This window comes from Carlito syrichta, unplaced genomic scaffold (genome assembly GCF_000164805.1).
Source record: "Carlito syrichta isolate Samal-C Ts95f unplaced genomic scaffold, Tarsius_syrichta-2.0.1 Scaffold303164, whole genome shotgun sequence".
Taxonomy (NCBI): domain Eukaryota; kingdom Metazoa; phylum Chordata; class Mammalia; order Primates; family Tarsiidae; genus Carlito; species Carlito syrichta.
This window is the reverse complement of record NW_007247260.1, coordinates 641,675-663,098: the sequence shown is the minus strand read 5'-3', so window position 1 is coordinate 663,098 and position 21,424 is coordinate 641,675. Positions and strand designations below refer to the sequence as shown.

The 21,424-nt window shown below is 40.1% G+C and overlaps 1 protein-coding gene and 1 pseudogene across 4 annotated transcripts in view; both read left to right on the top strand.

Moving 5' to 3' along the window:
• The first annotated feature begins 2,375 nt into the window (after positions 1 to 2,375).
• Positions 2,376 to 4,107, top strand: LOC103260294 (annotated as a pseudogene). The gene has a single exon (XR_504278.2). The product of XR_504278.2 is annotated as a transmembrane 9 superfamily member 3 pseudogene (transcript).
• Positions 4,108 to 16,455: 12,348 nt separating this feature from the next.
• WDR44 (WD repeat domain 44) overlaps positions 16,456 to 21,424 on the top strand; it is a 77,184-nt gene continuing 72,215 nt past the window's right edge. For all 3 annotated transcript variants that reach the window (XM_021712286.1, XM_021712285.1, XM_008057946.2), the window contains exon 1: positions 16,456 to 16,963. In XM_021712286.1, coding sequence (XP_021567961.1) covers positions 16,887 to 16,963 — 77 coding nt within the window. In that variant the 5' untranslated portion in view covers positions 16,456 to 16,886. The remainder of the gene's footprint in view (positions 16,964 to 21,424) is intronic.

The following is a 21,424-nucleotide window of genomic DNA, read 5'->3' as shown; positions in this document are numbered from 1 at the left end:
ACTAAAAAATAAAAATAAAAAAAAAATAGTTCTGTATTGATAGTATTCCCAGGTGACTAGCAGGATTAAGTGCACTTTAAACCTAGATGTACTTTAAACCTAAATGTACTTTAAACCTAAATGTACTTTAAACCTAAATGTACTTTAAACCTAGATCTCAGCCGGGCTCGGTGGCTCAGCCTGCAACCCTGTGCCTTTGGGAGGCTGAAGTGAGTGGATTGCCTGAGCCCGCGGGTTCGAGATCCACCTGGGCAGCAAGACCTCATCTCTACAATAAAATAAAATTTAAAAAATCAGCAGGGCATGGTAGCGCACGCCTGTAATTCTAGCTACTCGGAAGGCTGAGGTGGAAGGATCGCCGGAGCCCAGCAGGTCGAGGCTGCGGTGGCCGAAAGCGGCCACTGCTCTCCAATCTGGGCGACAGAGTGAGAGATTCTGACTCAAAATAAAAACAAAAACAAAAAAACCTAGATCTCAAAGAATTTCTAAAGTTAAGGCATATGGACGACATAATATGAAGGACTAATATGCATCTAATGGGAGTTCTAGAAGGAAATACTAGGGAGAATAAGAGAAAGGTAATATCTAATAGTTAATAGCAAAGAATTCTCCAAAATTAGTGAAATATACAAGTCCTCAGATTCAGGCCACATTTAGTTAGTATCCTCATTCTGTCTACTAAATTTGTTTGGCTAATTCCAGTCTTCATTAGCCCACATACTGGATCAGCCACAGTCAAGGCAACAAGTCATGATGTCATTTTCAAAAAGCAAGGAACAACAAGTGCAGTTAATTGAATAAGCCTCATGGGTTGTTTTAGAATACTAGAACTGAGATTATTAGTCTTTTCCTTCAGAGTCCAGATTGTTATCTAGTAGATGACCTCTGTTAATTCTAACTTTAAGCTCAGCCATTCTTCAACCTCCAAAAGAAAAAATAGAGAGAAAAGTATGCACTTGGTTCAGTATACCAGGAAAAGTACACATTTAAGGGTCAGGCTCACCAAAACTTAAATTCTGACCTTGATACTGTGCTTCAGATCCCTGCCTGTAAAATGAGAATAAAAACATAGTGGGGGAAGGTTTGAGAATTGAGAATGATGTTGAAAGACCTTTAAAATGAAATCTGCAAAACACGGCTCAAGGAAATCAAAGAAGACACAAACAAATGGAAAAATATTCCATGCTCATAAACTAAAATTATGTCTACTATTTCCCAACTGCAAGATTTATATGGGTCAACCAGATCCAAGGGAATAGATATTTCTAACCACAACAGCCAGTCAGTGTGACTCAGGTGGACAGGATGACAGAAGCACGAAAAAAGATCCAGCATTGAAAGCTAGGTTTGGAGTCCAGGGAAAACAGGAACACTGTGGGCACGGCTGGCTGATATCCAGAAGTGAAGCCTTCAAATATGAGAAAGATGGGCAAAAATCCATAAATGAAAAGTTAAGGGTTTAATTTTTCAGGGACTGGCCAATGACCAATGAGAACCCCATCCCCAGATGACTGGGTCATGTGTCGGGTTCTAGGTACAGGGTACTGGAGTCAGAGCTCAAATCAAGAGCTTGGATGACTGGGATGAAAAGCTCAGTCAAGAAGGATTGGGCCTTGAATCTGTAGCTTGCTTTGGGTAGGATGGATATCTTAACAATGTTGATTCTTCCAATCCATGAGCATGGAATATTTTTTCCATTTGTTTGTGTCACCTTTGAGTTCTTTGAGCAGTGTTTTGTAGTTTTCATTGTAAAGGTCTTTCAACATCATTCTTCTCAGACCTGGAAACGACAATACAGAAGTTCATATAGAAACATAAAAGACCACCAATAGCCAAAACAATCCTCAGCAAAATAAACAAAGGAGGAGGTAGCATACTCCTAGACTTTAACCTTTATTATAAAGCTCCAATAATCAAAACAGCCTGGTACTGGTACAAGAACAGGCAAATAGACCAATGGAATAGGAGAGAGATTCCGGAAGCAAAACCTCCGTTTCTCAACCAACTAATCTTCAACAAAACCTTCACCAACAACCACTGGAGAGAGGAGAACGTATTCAGTAAATGGTGCTGGGAAAACTGGCTGATCACACACCGAAGAATGAAACAGGACTCCTACCTATCACCATACACAAAAATCAACTCTAAATGGATCAAAGATCTAAACGTAAAACCTCAAACTGTAAGAATTTTAGAAGGCACAGGAGACACACCCTTACGAAAATTGGAATAGGCTGCGCGGGCGGCGACGGCGGCGACAGAGCAGCGGCTAGGCCCGGCCCGGTGAGTCGGTTCGTGCCGGTGGATGCGAATGTGCCTAGGCGCACCCGGCGGAGGAGTCCGCGGGCTGGCGCCGGCTGGAGGCCGCGCGAAGCATGAGGCCGCTGCCGGGTGCTTCTGGCGTGGCGGCGGCTGCCGGGCTGCTGCTGCTGCTCTGGGCCGGGCGGAGGAGCAGAACACATGTATCAAGAGAAAGTTGTCTTATGGGTGAATACTGTTGTGCCCTACCATAATCGCCAAGAAACGTGTAAATACTTTTCACTTCCATTCTGTGTGGGGTCAAAAAAAGTATCAGTCATTACCACGAAACTCTGGGAGAAGCACGTCAAGGAGTTGAATTGGAATTTAGTGGTCTGGATATTAAATTTAAAGATTATGTTATGCCAGCCACTTACTGTGAAATTGACTTAAAGAAAAGAGAGATGCGTTTGTATATGCCATCAAAAATCACTACTAGTACCAAATATACATAGATGACTTACTAATATGGAGTATTGTTGATGAGGCTGATGAAAATGGAGAAGATTACTATCTTTGGACCTACAAAAAACTTGAAATAGGTTTTAATGGAAATCGAATTGTTGATGTTAATCTAACTAGTGAAGGAAAGGTGAAACTGGTTCTGAATACTAAAATCCAGATGTCCTATTCAGTAAAATGGAAAAAGTCAGATGTAAAATTTGAAGATCGATTTGACAAATATCTTGATCTATCCTTTTTCCAACATAGGATTCATTGGTTTTCAATTTTCAACTCCTTCATGATGGTGGTCTTCTTGACGAGCTTAGTTTCAATAATTTTAATGAGAACCTTAAGAAAAGATTATGCCTGGTACAGTAAAGAAGAAATGGATGGCATGGACAGAGACCTAGGAGATGAGTATAGGTGGAAGCAGGTGCATGGAGATGTGTTCAGACCATCAAGTCACCCTCTAATATTCTCCTCCCTCATTGGCTCTGGCTGCCAGATATTTGCGGTGTCTCTCATTGCCATTATTGTTGCAATGATAGAAGATCTGTATACAGAGAGGGGATCGATGCTCAGTATGGCCATATATGTCTATGCTGCTATGTCTCCAGTGAATGGTTATTTTGGAAGAAGTCTGTATGCTAGACAAGGAGGAAGAAGATGGATGAAACAGATGTTTATTGGGACATTCCTCATCCCAGCTATGGTGTGTGGCACTGCCTTCTTCATCAATTTCATAGCCATTTACTACCATGCTTCAAGGGCCATTCCTTTCGGAACAATGGTAGCTGTTTGTTGCATCTGTTTTTTTGTTATTCTTCCTCCAAATCTTGTTGGTACAATACTTGGCCGAAATCCATCAGGTCAGTCCAACTTTCCTTGTCATGTCCATACTGTGCCTCATCCTATACCAGAGAAAAAATGGTTCATGGAGATTGCAGTTATTGTTTGCCTGGGAGGAATTTTACCTTTTGGCTCAATCTTTATTGAAATGTATTTCATCTTCACGTCGTTCTGGGCCTATAAGATCTACTATGTCTATGGCTTTATGATGCTGGTGTTGGTCATCCTGTGCATCGTCACTGTCTGTGTGACCACTGTGTGCACGTATTTTCTGCTAAATGCAGAGGATTACAGGTGGCAATGGATGAGTTTTCTTTCTGCTGCATCAACTGCAAGCTATGTTTACATGTGTTCCTTTTACTACTGTTTTTTCAAAACAAAGATATATGGCTTATTTCAAACTTACTTTGGATATATGGCAGTAGCATAGCCTTGGGGATAATGTGTGGAGTGATTGGTTACATGGGAACAAGTGACTTTGTCCAAAAAATCTATACTAATGTGAAAATTGACTAGAGACCCAAGAAAACCTGGAACTTCAGATCAATTTCTTTTTTCATAGGGGTGAAACTTGGACAGAAAAAAAAAGTACAAGAAAAGATTTGGGCTTTAACACTGGGTACTTTGTGGGTCTCTCTCCCGTGGTTGGCTTAAAGTAACATCTACTTCCATTGATTCTAGGTTCTTACTGACTGCTTTCTCCAACTGTTCACAGCAAATGCTTGGATTTTATGCATTACTACAGTACATGGCTAATCTTCCCCAAAACTAGCTCATTAAAGATGAAATAGACCAGCTCTCTTCAGTGAAGAGGACAAATAGTTTATTTAAAGCATTTGTTCCAATAAAATAAATAGAGGGAAACTTGGATGCTAAAATTACACGATAGGAATCTTCCTCGCATTTAGTGTTTCTACGTTACTGAAAAACGATGTTCCAAAAAGATGACTTTTTTCTCTTATTTTTACTGCCATTGTCAACTTATTGTGGGACATTTTTACATATTGAATCTGGGGTTTTTTGACTATTTTTTTTTTCAATTCAATTGCATCCTTTTTTAAAAAAAAGAGAGAATTAGAAAATATTAAATCCTGCATGTAATATATCTGCTGTCATCTTAGTTGGACCAACTTCCCATTTATTTATCTGAAAAGTATCCAGTTACATCTTAATTCCATCCAAAGAAGATACAGTTTGAAGATAGAAGTGTACTATCTACAATGCAATTTACTGTACAGTTATAAAGCAAAGTGTTAAATGGAGAAGATACTTGTTTTTATTAAACATGTTGAGATTTAGATAAACTACTTTTTAACTGAATACCTAAAGTGATTATCTTTTTCCCCCTAAGTTAGTCTTACATCCTTTTTGGGTTTGAATGAAGGCTTTCCATAAGAAATTATTAAAAACAAGGGGGGTGGACGATAAATGTATATAACATTAAATAATGTAATGTAGGTGTAGATTCCAGATACATTTGAATGTACAAATTGACTATGGAGTACTTCTTGCTGATGATGATTGGTGTAGAAATGTGTGACTTTGGGTGGCTTTTGACATCTTGCTAGCCATTGCATGAAACATGAGCGTTTCCTCAAAATGTGTGTGTCATAATTTTTTTGGCAGGGGTGTTGTTTTCTTCTGTTTATTTTCTGAGACTCCTACAGGAGCTGAATTTGTAAATTAGAAACATTTAATTTTGCTAATCCTGTCTGGGACACTTAAGTAACATCTAAAGCATTATTGTTTTAGAGTGTTCAAATAAAATTTCCTGATCAAAAAAAAAAGAAAAAAGAAAATTGGGATAGACAATCAACTCCCGATCAAAATCCAATATACCCATGCCATAAGAGATAAGACAGATAAGTGGAACCTCATCAAACTGAAAAGCTTCTGCAAAGCAAAAGAAACCATGAAGAAAGCAGGGAGACAGTCCACAGAATGGGAAAAATTATTTGCCAACTGTATATCTGACAGAGGCCTAACATCCAGGATCTACAAGGAACTCAAAAGTGCTGAAAGGGAAAAAACCAAACAGCCCTATTTGGGCAGGCGAGACCTCATCCCTACAATAAATCAAAAAATTAGCTAGGCGTGATAGCGTGTGCCTGCAATTCCGGCTACTCGGAAGGCTGAGGCAGAAGGATTGCCGGAGCCCAGCAAGTTGAGGCTGCGGTGGCCGGGAGCGGCCACTGCACTCCAGTCTGGGCGACAGAGTGAGACTCCAACTCAAAAACAAACAAACAAACAAAAACAACAACAACAAAAAAAGTGGGCAAAAGATATGAATAGACACTTCTCAGAAGAAGACATACAAGCAGCCAACAGATACATGAAAAAGTTCTCAGCCTCACTAATCATCAAAGAAATGCAAATTAAAACCACACCGAGATACCACCTAACTCCAGTCAAGATGGCCATCATCAATAGTTCAAAAAACAACAGATGCTGGAGAGGATATGGGGGAAAGGGAACACTTCTACACTTGATGGGAGTGTCAACTAGCACAAACTCTGTGGAAAACAGTGTGGCAATTCCTAAAAGATCTAAAAATAGACCTTCCATACGACACAGCAATCCCCCTTCTGGGAATATACCTGGAGGAACTCAAATCATTATATTAAAAAAGATACCTGCACATGCATGTTTATTGCAGCACTGTTCACAACAGTAAAAACATGAAACCAACCGTGCTACCCACTGAAAGTGAACTGGATAAACAAAATGTGGTACATACAAATGATGGAATATTATACAGCCATTATGAACTTCACAGCAACTTGGGTGGATTTAGCGTATAATACTGAGTGATTTATCACAGAAACAAAGAACTGAATACCACATGTTCTCACTCATAAGCAGACCCTGAACATTTATCAAAACACTGTAAGAAAGGGATTGGCAGTAGCCAGAAACTGTCCGTGGAGGAAGATGGGGAGAATATAACATCAATAAGGGTACCTGATCTCAAATCAGGTGAAGTGGGGACCAAAGGGAGACCCAAACTTTACCTGTACAATGGCCACTTGTATACTTAATCCTGAATTGTACCCCACATCTGTAAAACAAAGAAACAAAAAATTTTATGTTAAAAAAAAGAAGGACTGGGCCATACCACTGTTAGCTCAATATGTAGTACAATACAATGTCCTCAATCTGTTGTCAATTCTGTTGAAGAAGAGATGAATGATCATGCAACCACAGTGAAAGCAGATAATAACACTGGAAGATCAGTAGTAAGGTCAACATTGAGGAATACTATTATTCAACTTTGCAAGAGAAGGAAATCCTGTCATTTATGATAACACAAATGAACCTGGAGGACATTATGCTAAGTGAAATACGCCAGGCACAGAAAGAAAACTCCTGCATGATCTCACTTATATGTGTAATTTTAAAATGTCATACTAATAGAGGCAGAAAGTAGGATGGTGGTTACCAGGGTCTGGAGGGAGTAGGGGGCAGCCAAGAAATAGGGGAGATGTTGGTCAAAGGGCACAAAGTTCCAGTTAGACAGAAGGAATAAGTTTTGAAGAACTATTGCACAGCATAGTGACTATAGTTAATAATAATGTGCTATATACTTGAAAATTGCTAAGAGAGGAAATCTCAAATGTTCTCGCCACAAAAACATGATAAGTATGTGTGGTGATGAATATATTATTAGCTTGTGAATCATTTCACAGTGTATATGTATGTTAAAAATATCATGTTGTACACCATAAACATATACAATTCTTATTTGTCACTTGTAAAAGAAAAAGGAAAAAGTTCAGTTGAGGTGGCTCACACCTATAATCCCAGCAGTTTGGGAGGCCAAGTGGGAGGATTGCTTGAGGTCAGGAGTTTGAGATCAGTCTGCACAGTATAGCAAGACCTACATAGCTAGGGAATTTTTTTTTAAGTTAGCTTGGCATGGTGGCATACACCTATAGTCCTAGCTACTTGGGAGGTTGGGGCAGGAAGATTGCTTGAGGCCAGGAGTTCAAGATCAGCTTGGGCAATATAACGAGACCCCATCTCTACAAAAAAATTTAAAAATTAGCCAGGCATAGTGGTGTGCGCCTGTAGTCCCAGCTGCTTGGGAGGCTGAGATGAAAGGATCATCTGAGCCAAGAAGGTCAAGGCTGCAATGAACCGTGATCATGACACTGCACTCCAGCCTGGGTGACAGAATGAGATCCTATCTTTAAAAAAGAAAAAAAGCTAAAAAACAGTTTGAAATTAAAAAAAGATGAACATTGGAACTAACCCAAGTTCTAAAGGCAAGCAAGTTCCTCCAAATAGGAAAAGACCACAGAAGCAGAGATCACACAATCCCTAATATCACATGGGTAGCAGAATTGCTGCAGCTCTGGAGAATATTTTGCAAATACAGGTGAATTTTGGGTGCAGTGTGTGTGTGAGTGTATGTGAAACTAAACACTTCTTTCATACTTTAAATGCACATTGTATTATTTTTCTGAATTTTACGTTTCTCTTAAGAGAAAAACACCTTAATGTTCACTCCAATGTTATATTTATTTCCAAGTGCACTCAAGGACTTCTCCAGAAAGCAAACAGCCCCTATTGATGTATTACACTTGTTTTACCATGACCTACCTAGATCAGTAATTCTTAACCATGGGAGGGAGGATAGGGATATTTATCCCTGTAGGGGTAAATTTCACAAGGCTGGAATCAAGGTATCAACTAGGCTGCATTCTAGGGGTCCTTTTCCACACTCCTTCTGGCTGTTGGCAAAATTTAACTCCCCGCAGGCATAGAACTGAGGCCCCCATTTCCTTGTTGGCGATCAGCCCCAAGGTGACTCTCAGCTCCTACAGGCAGCCCACATTCCACACAGCATGGCTCTCATATGCAGTTCACAGCATAAGAGATGTTTGCTTTCTTCCAGGCCAGCCAGAGCTCATTTATCTGACTTCCTCCTCCCCACCAGCCAGAGGAATCTTTGCTTTTAGAGAGCTCGTATGATTAGGCCAGATTCACCTGTATAATCTCCCTAATCTTAAATCAACTGATTTGGGACTTGAATTACATCTGCAGAATCCCTTCACAACATCATACAGATTAGTATTGGATTGAATAACTGGGAGAAAGTGTGTGTATATGAGAGGCTGCAAATCTTAGAGGCTATCTTAGAATTTTGCCTACCACAACCCCCAATACTGAGATATACCCATTTAGATAAAGCACACCATAAAAAATGGAAAAAGAAATAACCAATTGCTTTCATTTTCATTTGTTGTGATATTATTATTTTAGTTACTTTTCTGATTAACATGACTCATTTGTTACAAGCAAGTAAAACTAGAGCAAACTCTGGGGAGATAATGAACAAATAAAATAATAAAAGTGTGACCTTAGGCATGTCACAACTCTCAACATCTCAGTTTTCACACTTATAAAGATGATAATATAATCTTTCCTATCCTGAAGTGCTTAAGAATTCAGGCTCTGGAATAAGACTGAGTTGGGCCCAAATCCTGACCACTAAACACTAGCTGTGAAACTTTGGGCAATTACTTAACTCTTCTAAACCTCAGTTTTCCTACCTATAAAATGGGGGATAAAAGTAACATCTTCCTCATATGGCATATGGATTAAGTGACATATACAAAGTACTTAAGGTAGTATCTGTTACCTAGTAAGCACTAACTTAATGATAGCAATCATTTTATTATTATTAAATAATGGATGAAACTATCTCAGAAAGTATAAAGAGCTATTCTAATATATTATCACTAGGTACACATAGAGAATGTGCCATTAAACAGGTACTCTATACAGATGGTGGACATGTATTGTATATTTATATTATTATTTCATGTACCACCTTAATTGTGTAGTTGAAATTTCCATTTGCCTGTCTCTGAACACATTCAATGTAAATACATGTGTATATTTCCAAGATAAAACATAAAGAGGATTGACAATCATCTTTAAGTAGATGAAAGGTTTTGTGTGGACGTAATAACAAGATTTATAACCAGTACATTAAATTACAGAAATGCAGCTGTAGGCTAAATAAAATGAAGAAATTAGCCGGGCTCGGTGGCTCAGCCTGTAATCCCGCGCCTTTGGGAGGTTGAGGTAAGTGCATTGCCTGAGCCCGCGGGTTCGAGACCTGCCTGGGCAGTGAGACCTCATCTCTACAATAAAATCAAAAAATCAGCCGGGCCGGGTAGCGCATGCCTGTAATTCTGGCTACTCGGAAGGCTGAGGCGGAAGGATAGCCGGAGCCCAGCAGGTCGAGGCTGCGGTGGCCGGGAGCGGCCACTGCACTCCAGTCTGGGCGACCGAGTGAGACTCCAACTCAAAATAAATAAATAAATAAAAATAAAATGAAGAAATTTGTTAACATTTGAAGTTACCAAAAAATTGCATAAATAGCAAACTCCATGTCCTTGACCGATCGTTTATCAGTGAAGTCTGTAAAAGGAATTCATGTATCAGATATGAGGCTTGGACTAGTGACCTTTAAAGTTCCTTCTCACTTCCAGATACCATCACATTGGGGATTAGGTTTCAACATATAAACTTTGAGGGGACATAAACACTCATTCTATAGCACTGTAAAATTTTAGTTGTTGCTGTTGAGTGAGTTTATATAAGTGTGTATTAGCCAGGTGACTGATATTTCTATATAAATATTTGCCATTAGATTGAGCTTCAAACAATTAAAAAAATAAAGATGCCTTGGGGTGGTAAACAAAAGATGTTTATTATGACCTGGAGTAATTTTTTTGAAGCATAAAGTTCATATGTCTCTGTTTATCTCTTTAGATCAGGCCATATATACTTCGTATTTTGAAAAACAAAGGTATGCTGAGTCCATATTATCAGAAGCTTACCTTTAAAATTATACCTTGCTTCTAGAAGCTCTACATCAGGTTCACAGTTTCATGGTTGTTTTAGAAATTACTATTACTTATTCTCTTTATGTGTCAGACTTGCAGAAAATACGACTGTTACTATTAGACTAATTGCATCCCAAGATTTGCTTTGTCGGTAATTTTTCCTAGTTCAGCTTCTTGGTGGTGCTTACTGAACTGTTCCAGAAAATGTTTTACCCACAATAGGCCCAGAATTCATAGTCATGCACTATGTTGCAAATGTATCTCAAGTCTTAATTCTGTATGCAAATCTACCTTGTATATGATAGGCTATATATTTTACTTTAATATTTTCCCTTCTTTACAAAGAAATACATATTCACTGCAGAAAATTCAGTCAATACACAAAGGTGAAAATAAGGCACAAATCTCTTGTTATTGTTGTTATTATTTTTTTAGACAGCAATCAAAGACAATCACTATCAATCCTTTGTGAATATTCTCACAGAATTCTCTATAGATATTAGCTGTACACATACAGATACACAGATAAATGATTTTGCATGAGTGGGATTATTCTATATGCAGTATTCTGTAACATCTGTTTTCATTTAACACATCATGAGCTCCTGTCATTTCAATGAATATATTGACATATCTTGGGCCCTGGATCCAGCCATGCCTGAAGCTACCTCATCTGGACTATAGTCAGGTCTGCTATAGGCTGACACAGGCTTTCCTAAAATCACCATGCTATGCAAAATTGTTCAATATAAGCCACATGGCATATGGGGGAAATGTGACTAGAGGCACTAAATTAAAACACTTCATCAGTGATATATACATAAAAAGGTATGACCCTAATAAAAATTGTAGCATAGTTTTACACATGTAAAGAGGCTAGAAAATACTACAATAGATATGGCACTTTATTTTGAAAAAGATCTAATGTTTGCTTGTGGAAGTAGGTATCAGAAGGGTTGCAGATTGTGAATTACTAAGAAATGGTGGTAAGAAGGTTATCTGAAATTAGACTGAAAGTTGTAACACTAGATGTGAGTGGGTGGGGCTTAAAATACAATGAACAGAGAGGTAGCTGGTAGGTGTTTGAGGCAGGTGTGTGTGCATTTTGTGTATTCCTTTGTGGCTTGATTCAGCTGAGTGTAGTTTTCTGCTTTCACCTAGAGTTTCTAGCTGACAAAATCATGCATAAGCAAATGTGACATTTACCTTATGCTCAAATTATTCTCTTATACTTATTAATCACAACAGAACAGACAAGTGCAATAGCAGTCTGTCTTTGATTAAGCAAGCGAATAAATTCCCTTTTGCTGTTTAAAATAATTCTGGTTAGCCTTCTTCCAGAGTCCTGAACAGTAGTGCATGGTTACAAGTATTCCATTACACAATAATGACACATTTTAAATCCCAGGTTGGCTTTTCTATGTTTCTTAATAAATTTCTAGAGGTTTTTCTCTACTTTCAGTTGTTGTGTGCTCAGGTGTTGAAAATTCATTTTAATATTAACATAAACTAACCATCATTGAGAAGGTAGACTAGTTGACTCTGAAAAAGATATAAAGATTCCAAAGCCAAATAGAAAAAAATTTTAATATTAACTATTATAATGTAATACAACTGATCCTTTAAACAGATAATTAAGGGTTGATTATTATAGAATTTTATCTTGGCCCTGACAAAGTTTGGCCAGTTTCAAAATGAGTTTTTTCACTTCAAAATCCATACAAACTCTCACAGAAATTGCAATATTAGGTTTTTTCATATAAATATTGTATCCCAAATCACCTAACACTGTGCATAAATTTTTTTTCCCTGAGTTATCATTTTAGCTCATTTGTAACAAAAGGCTACTACATGCAGTACAATGTACTTGGAACACTGATGTCCTGAGTGATTACCCTTGGGGTTGGGACAAAATTGGCCCTAAGGATACTTCCAGTTTGTATTATCTTTGCCAAGAGTAGAGAATGAACAAGTTGTTCCATACAGTGGCTGCGACCTCTAGCCTTTGGAGAATAGAATTTTTGCTACACTGATTAGGGATGTTAGTCAAGCATAAAAATTTTCCTTATACCCACCTTAGCCTTAGATCGATGTAGCTTTTATAGTCATTGGGAATAATCCAGATGGGGAAAGTTTTATCCTTATTTTTATCTATACATACTCTTTTGTGGCATCATGTGATTCTGTCTAACCCATTTAATTTGAGGGTTCTTGTAGTTCTGGGGTAGTCTAGAAAATAGTATTCTATGGACCAAGAGTCAGCAAAAATTTTCTGTAAAGGGCCTGATAGTAAATATTTTAGGCTCTGTGGGTCATACAGTCTCTGTCCCAACTACTCAACTCTGCCCTGAAGGCAGCCATATACAACACATAAACAAACAGGTTGTGTTCCAAAAGCATGTTATTTACAAAAACAGCAGGATGGATTTGTCCATTGGGCCATAATTTTCCATAATTTTCCATAATTTTCCATACAACCTGGTTTTCCATACTTTTATTTGGACTAAAAGTAGTCTCTGGAGACTCAGTGAAGTCCAAGATGGCAGGAATCTGAACTTTGAAATCCTATTTCAAATAGAGCAATTTTTATTTTTATGATATGTGGACTTCTTTGGCATGAAATTAGGTTTGACTAAAAGGTTCCATTTCAGCCGGGCTCACTGGCTCAGCCTGTAATCCCACGCCTTTGGGAGGCTGAGGTGAGTGGATTGCCTGAGCCCGCGGGTTCGAGACCCGCCTGGGCAGCGAGACCTCATCTCTACAATAAATCAAAAAATCAGCCGGGCGTGGTAGCGCATGCCTGTAATTCTGGCTACTCGGAAGGCTGAGGCGGAAGGATCACTGGAGCCCAGCAAGTGAGGCTGCGGTGGCCGGAAGCGGCCACTGCACTCTAATCTGGGTGACCGAGTGAGACTCCAACTCAAAAAAAAACAACAGAAAAAACCTCAAGAACAGATGTTTCAGACAAAATAAACATATCTTTTGACATCTTTAAAAATGATGATGGGTGGTATGTATAGGTGTTTTGATGTTTCCAGCAATTCATTCCAGTAATTCACTTTTTCAAGCAATCGATGAAAGCATTTAAATGGACTTTAATAGCTCTGAAAATGTTATCAGCTTATCATTCCCATTCCATTTTAACTTTTTCTAAGTATAATGTTTAAGACACCATAAAATGTTCAAGAGAGGTGGTATGGTATGTTGAAAAAACTATCAAACTATGACTCAATATTTGTCTCCATTGTCAGATTGAGAACTCCTGTAAGGCAGAAACTAAGTTGTCTTCTTTATTTCTGAATTGTCCTCAGCTCCTAGAACAGTACATGACACCAAGTAGTACATGTTTACTGAAATGAGTGACTGGTTTCCACATATGGCATTAACAAATTTTTTTTTCTTTAAATGCAAAGGAGTTAATATCTCTGCCATATACAAAATACTAACTTTAATTTTTAAGAAAAACATAAATTCACATATCATTCGATAACTAGGAAAGGAATAAATTCAGATAGTTATATCTTTCAATATAGTTATATCTTTCCATAAATATGACTTTGTCTATCTTATATCTGGTATCATTCTATAATCCACAAAGAAGAAAGCCTATCTTTCTCAGGAAAAAAAAAATGTAAGAAGGTAGTACTTTGAGATTTTTTTTTTTTTTTTAAGAGACAGGTCGTGCCGTGCAGGCTGCATAGTAGTGGCATGATTATAGCTCACAGCAGCCTCAAACTCCTGAGTTCAAGTTATCTTACTAATTCAGCCTCTCAAGTAGCTGGTACTACAGGTGCGCACCACCACACCCAGCTAATTTTTTATTTGTAGAGATGGAGTCTCGCTATGTTGCCCAGGCTGGTCTTGAACTCCTGGCTTCACGTAATCCTCCTGCCTTGGCCTTCCAAAATGCTGAGATCCACTGCTCCTGGCCAGAGATATATTTTATGCTTAAGAATTAACTTGTTTACCTACTTATGTAGTTAATGCTCACCTGTACCCCACATTCCTATAATAAAATAAAATTTTAAAAATACATGTTTAAGACATAAATCCTAAAATTATTAGCTTTTAACAAAAGTCATACCCTCATGAGGATACACAAATCTCTTGTCTGCAACTCCAAAATCCAAAAAGTTCTGGAAACCAAGTTTTTGTTTTGTTTTGTTTTGAGTTGGAATCTCACTCTGTTGCCCAGGCTGGAGTGCAGTGGCATGCTCATGGCCACCGTAGCCTCGACCTACTAGGTTCAGGTGATCCTTTCTTCCCAGCCTTCCAAGTAGCTGGAACTACTGGCACACGCCACCATGCCCAGCTAACTTTTTTATTTATTGTAGAGATAAGGTCTCACCAAGTTGACAAGGCTAGTCTCAAACCCTGGGCTTAGGCAATCCTCTCACCTTGGTCTCCCAAAAGTGCTGGGATTATAGGCGTGAAACACCGCGTCCGGCCTTTTTTTTGTTTAAGTATCTTATGGGACAGTCAGATGGATCTATCCTAAACTTATTTGGCAGAAGTATCTAACCTGAACTGAATGAGGCTATTTATTGGCATTTATCCCATGTGAACAATCATATGTTTTGTTGCAAAAATTTTTTTTTTTTGAGTTGGAGTCTCACTCTGTCGCCCAGACTGAAGTGCAGTGGCTGCTCCCGGCCCCGACAGCCTCGACCTGTTGGGCTCCGGCGATCCTTCCGCCTCAGCCTTCCGAGTAGCTGGAACGACAGGCGCGTGCTACCACGCCCGGCTGAGTTTTTGATTTATTGTAGAGATGAAGTCTCCCCAAGTTGCCGAGGTGGGTCGCGAACCCGCGGGCTCAGGCAATCCACTCACCTCGGCCTCCCAAAGCACGGGATTACAGGCTGAGCCACCGAGCCCGGCCTGCAAAAATATGAATACATTTAATTATACGGTGTTTTCCCTAAGCCTCCCTTGGGTGTTACAGAATATTTTCCAGAAGTCCACCAGGTCATACCAGACCTTGCCCTGGTTGCTTGACAAGGAGTAGTCTAGAACCCCCTTCCAGTCTCCCTGAGACCATGCACCTGGCTCCAATCAAGTCTTTTCTGCCATCATGAATAATAATTGAGGTTGCACAAACAGCTAAAAAAGCCGGCCTATCATGATGTCAGTGGGAGAAATAAATATGCTTCGGATCATATTGAAAGTCAATGTTTTCACCTTGATGGTCAGTGACCCGTTGTTTAAAAAAGAACATTTCGATCTTTTAAAAAGTACTTTTGTATTTCCATCACTGGACATTCGGTGGTTGAGAATCAGAATTAAGTTACTAGCTCTTAGCCTTGTAACGGTATCGATATATATTTACCTATTTACCATTTGGCTGATGCAAATCTTGAGCAGTATACAAGAATTTCTCTTACATAAAGTGTGGGCAGCGACGGATATGTATAGAGAAAAAGTAACCGGAGGCCTTATACTGGCTCTGCTCCAGCAATAAATCCATCATTACTCCATGGAACTGGCACACATCCCGTGTATCTCTAAAGGACCCTACCCTCCAGCCGGCGGAACGTATCTAGGGATCTCAACTAGGGATCTAGTAGTGAATGAGGCTAGTTATTCCTGTAACGCTAGAGGTGGTGGACTCGCTGAAGCCCTGGGGTGAGATATTCCGGGCTCGGATAATAAGACAACGTAAACGCATGCCAAAATGCCCACACCGACGTTTCCCGACAAAATTTCCTTACAAGAAAAAAGCTGACTCAAAGTTACTCCTCTCAAAATGCCTCTTTTTGGAAGTGCAGAGTTAGCGGGCAAGACGCCGGGCGCGCTCAGAGCTCCCGCTGCAAGCTGCTCCTGCGCAGGTCCTAGACTCCGCCCTTCAGAGGCACACCCCCTCCCTTCTCGGCTACTTCCGGCCCCCACTAAACGCCCTCAACGCGCTTGCGCCGTTTTGATAGGCTTCTCGGGTAGAAGTAATCAGAGCGCTGCCTCTTTGGAACCGCCCCCGCCACCTCTTCGCCCCGCCCACGCCTTACCGTCTCCTCCAGAAATCTCGCGAGGGTAGGTGCGCGTCGGTATTTTGCGGGCAACTAGCTCTCCCAGCTGCTGTAATTGCTGCTGCGGGAGAAATTGGAGCCCCTGTCGCCGGCGCGCCCTCCCTTCCCCACTGAGAAGAGCCACCGCCTCTTTCGCGCTCCTTGTACACCTATCGCTGGGAGCGGTGGCAGCTACAGACCCTGGACCCACCGCCGCCTCCTCAGGCGGCCGCTCTGTGGGTCGTTCCTGAAGCCCGGCAACTGAAGGTGGCCCCCTGCCCCTAACCGTCTCACTTCACATCGTCTGCTCCCTCCTCAGCCTTGCCCGGGACCACCTCCCCACAGTCTCGCCGGGGTGGAGGACGACGAGGAAGAGACGAGAGTCACCCTTCCTCCAGGCGGCGCCGGCCCCCTCACCCGCGGGTGTGTCCTATAAATGGCGTCGGAAAGCGACACCGAGGAATTCTATGATGCCCCTGAAGATGTGCACCTAGGCGGCGGCTACCCCGTCGGGTAAGTAACTGCTGCTATGGCCCGGAAGCCGGCATCCTGGTCCTCCGCATCTCCTGTGCCTTCCCCCTACACCCCACCCAGGTCCCACTGTGTCCGCCACTGCCGGTCCTCTCAGTCTCACTAGAGCACTTCAGAACCCGAACCCGGGCTCCTTCGGGAGGGGCGAGTCGGAGAAGCGGGGATCGCCCACCTAGGACACTCCCCCGACCCTTTCCCTGATGAGCGGCCCCTGGGGCTCACTCAGAGTCCCATTCTCATCTTGGGACAGCTTAGGTGCCTGAGCTGGAGATTTGTATCTGTGGGGTTCAGAGTTTACCTTTCAAACATCCGTTTTGGCCCCGGGCACTATAGATTAAAGCTACAGTAACTGGAGAAATTGAACTTCCAGTTTCTAATTCTTCGTTTGGTCGCTAACTTACATACCTAAGTGGTTTCAGGGGGGTGGCTATAACTCTCCCCTATTTGCCGTCCTCTTTTCCTTTCACAAACGAAAAGGAGCAAGAGGAAGATTGGGTATTTAAAGTCCTCTAGCTGATGTACTCTAGATCAACGGTGTTCTATTAAAATAGCACCTTGCCGTGTGGCAAAGGAAATCGAACCCAGGGTCTTTACTGTTAGAGAGAATGCCATCTAAAAGGGTCGCGGGACAGAAATGTACACAACCGACTACAGAGAAACAAGTGCTGAGAAATCAGCACTTGGAAGGAGAGCTCCAGCTTTGTGCTCTTTATCCAATTCTGCAAGATGTTTTAGTGATGATTAATATGGGTGATTCCGAGTAGGAAGTACAGTCGTTGGAATGCTTTGCTTCACTAGGACTTACCCACTTTTCAAAGTTGGAATAATGTTTAGTGTGATTTCGCCTAACTTTTCTACGGATGTGTGTGGAGCTAGAGGCGGTGAAGTACATTTTCATGCTGTAAGAATTGTATATATTAATGTAAATCACGAATATGTTTCCAGGAGTTCAAGGCCCTCAATTCTCATGCTTATCCCATGGAAGAAATACCACCCCGTTTGATGCAAGTAAAGTTATCCATACATTCTAGAAATCATTCTAAAACTTAATGCATGTTATACACAACATATACCAGAAAAGTTATAGGAACAAAATCAGCAAAAATTGTGTGGTAGTAGATTGCAGGTGTGTGTCTTTCCACCAACCTTCGTATCACTGTTGTGGGATTTTGGGGTAGCAGTGGCCAGTCTTGAGATGGCACTGAGTCTCCTTCAAGTTCAGTATCCGAGACAAGTGCATAACTAGATAGTAGAGAATAGGAAATGCATTTGAGTTTCAGGATATGTTAGATTCCCTTGAAGTTAAATATTTTGTGTGTGGTTTTCCCTTCAAAGTAATGAACTGACAATTCAGATTAAATGACAGACCGAATCCTTTAGTATTTATGTGTGTGGGGGGGGGGAATAACAATCAATTTACATGATTGTCATCAGTTTAGAATTACTATGTGGATTATTATTCCTTTAATAACTTTAATTTCAAAGGACAGTTAAGTTATATCAGGATCTGTGTAAACTGTCTTGTCCAGTGCCTGGCACAGAGAAAACATTCAAATATTTATACCCTTCTTTCTTGGCATTAGCAAATTCGTTAACCCAGTGCTTACTTAGGAGGAAGTATGCAGAACTCGGAGCTATTTTACTTATTTAAACCAGATGAGTCATTTTGATAGAATTGATAGTCACTTCTTCCCCCATGGGATAATATAGCTTCTCAGCACTTTGATCCCCTGATACTAGGTGAAGAGTTAGAAAAGTCTCTTGGAACCAGCTTTGTGTTATAATTTTAACTTTAACCTGCTCAAATGCTGAGCATGTTGGGCTCTGTGGTTAAAACTAAGGGGTCAGTTTGTGGACTTCACAGCTCCTTGCTGTATTAGTGAGGATTAGAAAGAGAATAGACTAATCTAGGGAATTGCATCTGAAAAGAACTAACTACACTGTGGGGACAAAAGAAAGTTAGCATCATTTCCATTTTCCTCTCCTTGAGACAGGTTTTTTCATTTGCATAAGGTACTGTGGGGAGACTTGGTTGGGCAACTAACAACCTAGAAATGCAATGAGAAAGCTTGATTTGTGGAAATAGATGGCTCCATTAGATACTTGGTCATGAGAATTATCTTCTGTCTCTTGACGTGAACTGGAGTGGCGTACCATACAATCTCTTAGACTGAATTTGGCACTTTAAGAAATGTTTCTAGCTGTTGTGTATTTGGGAGTATACAGATTATTTCATCAAATTCTAGTAAACTGAGTAGGCAGTTGAGACTTGAGCAGAATACAAATACACGGCCCCTTTCCTAAAATTAATTTATTTCTTGCATTTCCCTTCTAAGAGTATCTTCAGCTTTGTTTATGTACTCTTTGAAAGCAAATTTAATAAGTTAAAAATCAGCCCAGTTTTTAATAGGAAAACTTTAGATTCCAATGCAGTCTACTTTTCCACATTGACAGATCATCTACACTTGCCCAGATTTGCAACATATACCATATTTATAAGACTTTATATTGATTGATATTTTAGGTTAGGTTTTCTTATTCTTATCTCCATTTTTACATATGAGGAACCTTAGGTCAGAGGAGGTTAAGTGAATTGTCCTAGGAGACTTAACTTTTAAGTGGCAGAACTGGGATTTGAAACCAGCTCTTCAGACTCCTAGTTCGTTATTTTTTTCTAGTACATCATAACTGCCCCACACTATGTGTGGAGGATGGTGGGGGAAGTGGCAGAAAGCTAGGGAGAGATCCTCCCTCAGATTCTGAAATAAAATATTTTATGACCAACTTGAACTGATAAGTCTGTTTAAAACCAGCAGCCCAAACTTTTTAGATCTCTTGGCTAGAAATTCTTACTTTCTCTTTCAGTAAAGTGTATTTTTGTTTTATCAGAAAGGAATTTTATAAGATCATAGCCTATTAACAACTAGAAGGGACATTTAGTTAAACCCCTTCATATAAAATGTTGTGAAAACTGAAGCCCAGAGAGGGAAAGTGACTTATCCAAGGTGCCACAGCAAATTAATGGCAGAGCTAGGACTAGAACCCAGATTGATTAGACAGTCTGGCATTCTTTCTGCTACCATGCTGTCTTTTGATAGAGCAGGAGAGACAGGAGGAAGTGTGGTATAGTACAAGAGAGCCCTGGACTGTGAGTCATTTCATTTCCTCATCTTTAAATTGAGGAGATTATACTCTTGATCTAAATGTCTGTCTTTGTATTATGGTTTAATAGTGTGCTTTTACTGATAAGCTTTTGTTCTTGGGAAATCTTTCTATGATTTCTTTTTTTACCTTTTAGTGTAACAAACTTGATGGCATTTTGGTACATGGTTCAAACCCATAGATTTGAAATTAAGTATTTGCTGGGCAAATTATATATAAGATGAATGCCTCTGTTAATTCATGTGATTTATACTTACACATACTAAAGGCTGGCACTGAGAACATGTTATAAAAATAAATGTAACATTTTCAGCACTCTTTATTCTTTTTTAGTGGCAGCCAAAATATTTTTGAGGCCTTGGAAGAAGGATAAAATCATAACATTTTTAGAGTAAGAAAGGACTGGAGATCATTTAGCTTAGCCCTCCCAAATTAGCTGAAAGTGAAACCTAGGCTCAAAGAGGGGAAGTGACACATTGCCGGTTAGTGGCAGACTTGGAACTAGAACCCAAGTCTTTTGATTCTTCATTTATACTATGCTGCCATGTCTATGGAAGAAGGGAAAGTGTTGCTGGGCATTCCTGCTATAGTTTTCTGGCACTTAACCTGTTAGCTGGGCTCCTAAGATGGTTTTCGACTGTCTATGTGACTGTTTCTTCATGCCTTGCCCGTCAGAGGACATTGCCTATTATAGGATCCTAACTTTTGCTCACTGTTTTTTTTCAAGTCAGAATGAAAAACAGTGGCTGAATAGCTTTTGTAGCAACAGTGGTATGGCAATTTGGAGGTTCAGTTCGAATCTGTACAAACTCCTGTAAATTGAAAACTGTTCTGTTCTTGTGACTTCATAAAAAGGTGTCGATAAAATTTGATTTTTTAAAATGCTAAATATCTTAATAGTTTTAGGATGTGAAGTTCAGTGGTTATTTTATAGAACAGAAAATAAATTCTAATTTTGGTATTTGAGACTTACTGTATAACCTTGACAATATACAACACTCCATGTGTTCTCTTCAGTTCATTGTTAGGACTCTGACAAAATCAGGTGAATTTACCAGGCAAACCCCTTGAAGAGGCTGTTTGTTTCCTCCTCATAATCTGCAGTTTTTGGTAGTTAATTGCTTGAATGGTAATAGAGATGGAGGCAGGGAATGTAAATAGATCATGCAGGTTGTGGTGATGGTGGTGGAGGAGGTGGAGGTAACCCCACCAGTGGGTATGGAAACCAGGTTGTAAGGCTGCTTCCTGGGGCATGGATACTGAGATAAGACAAATCCCACA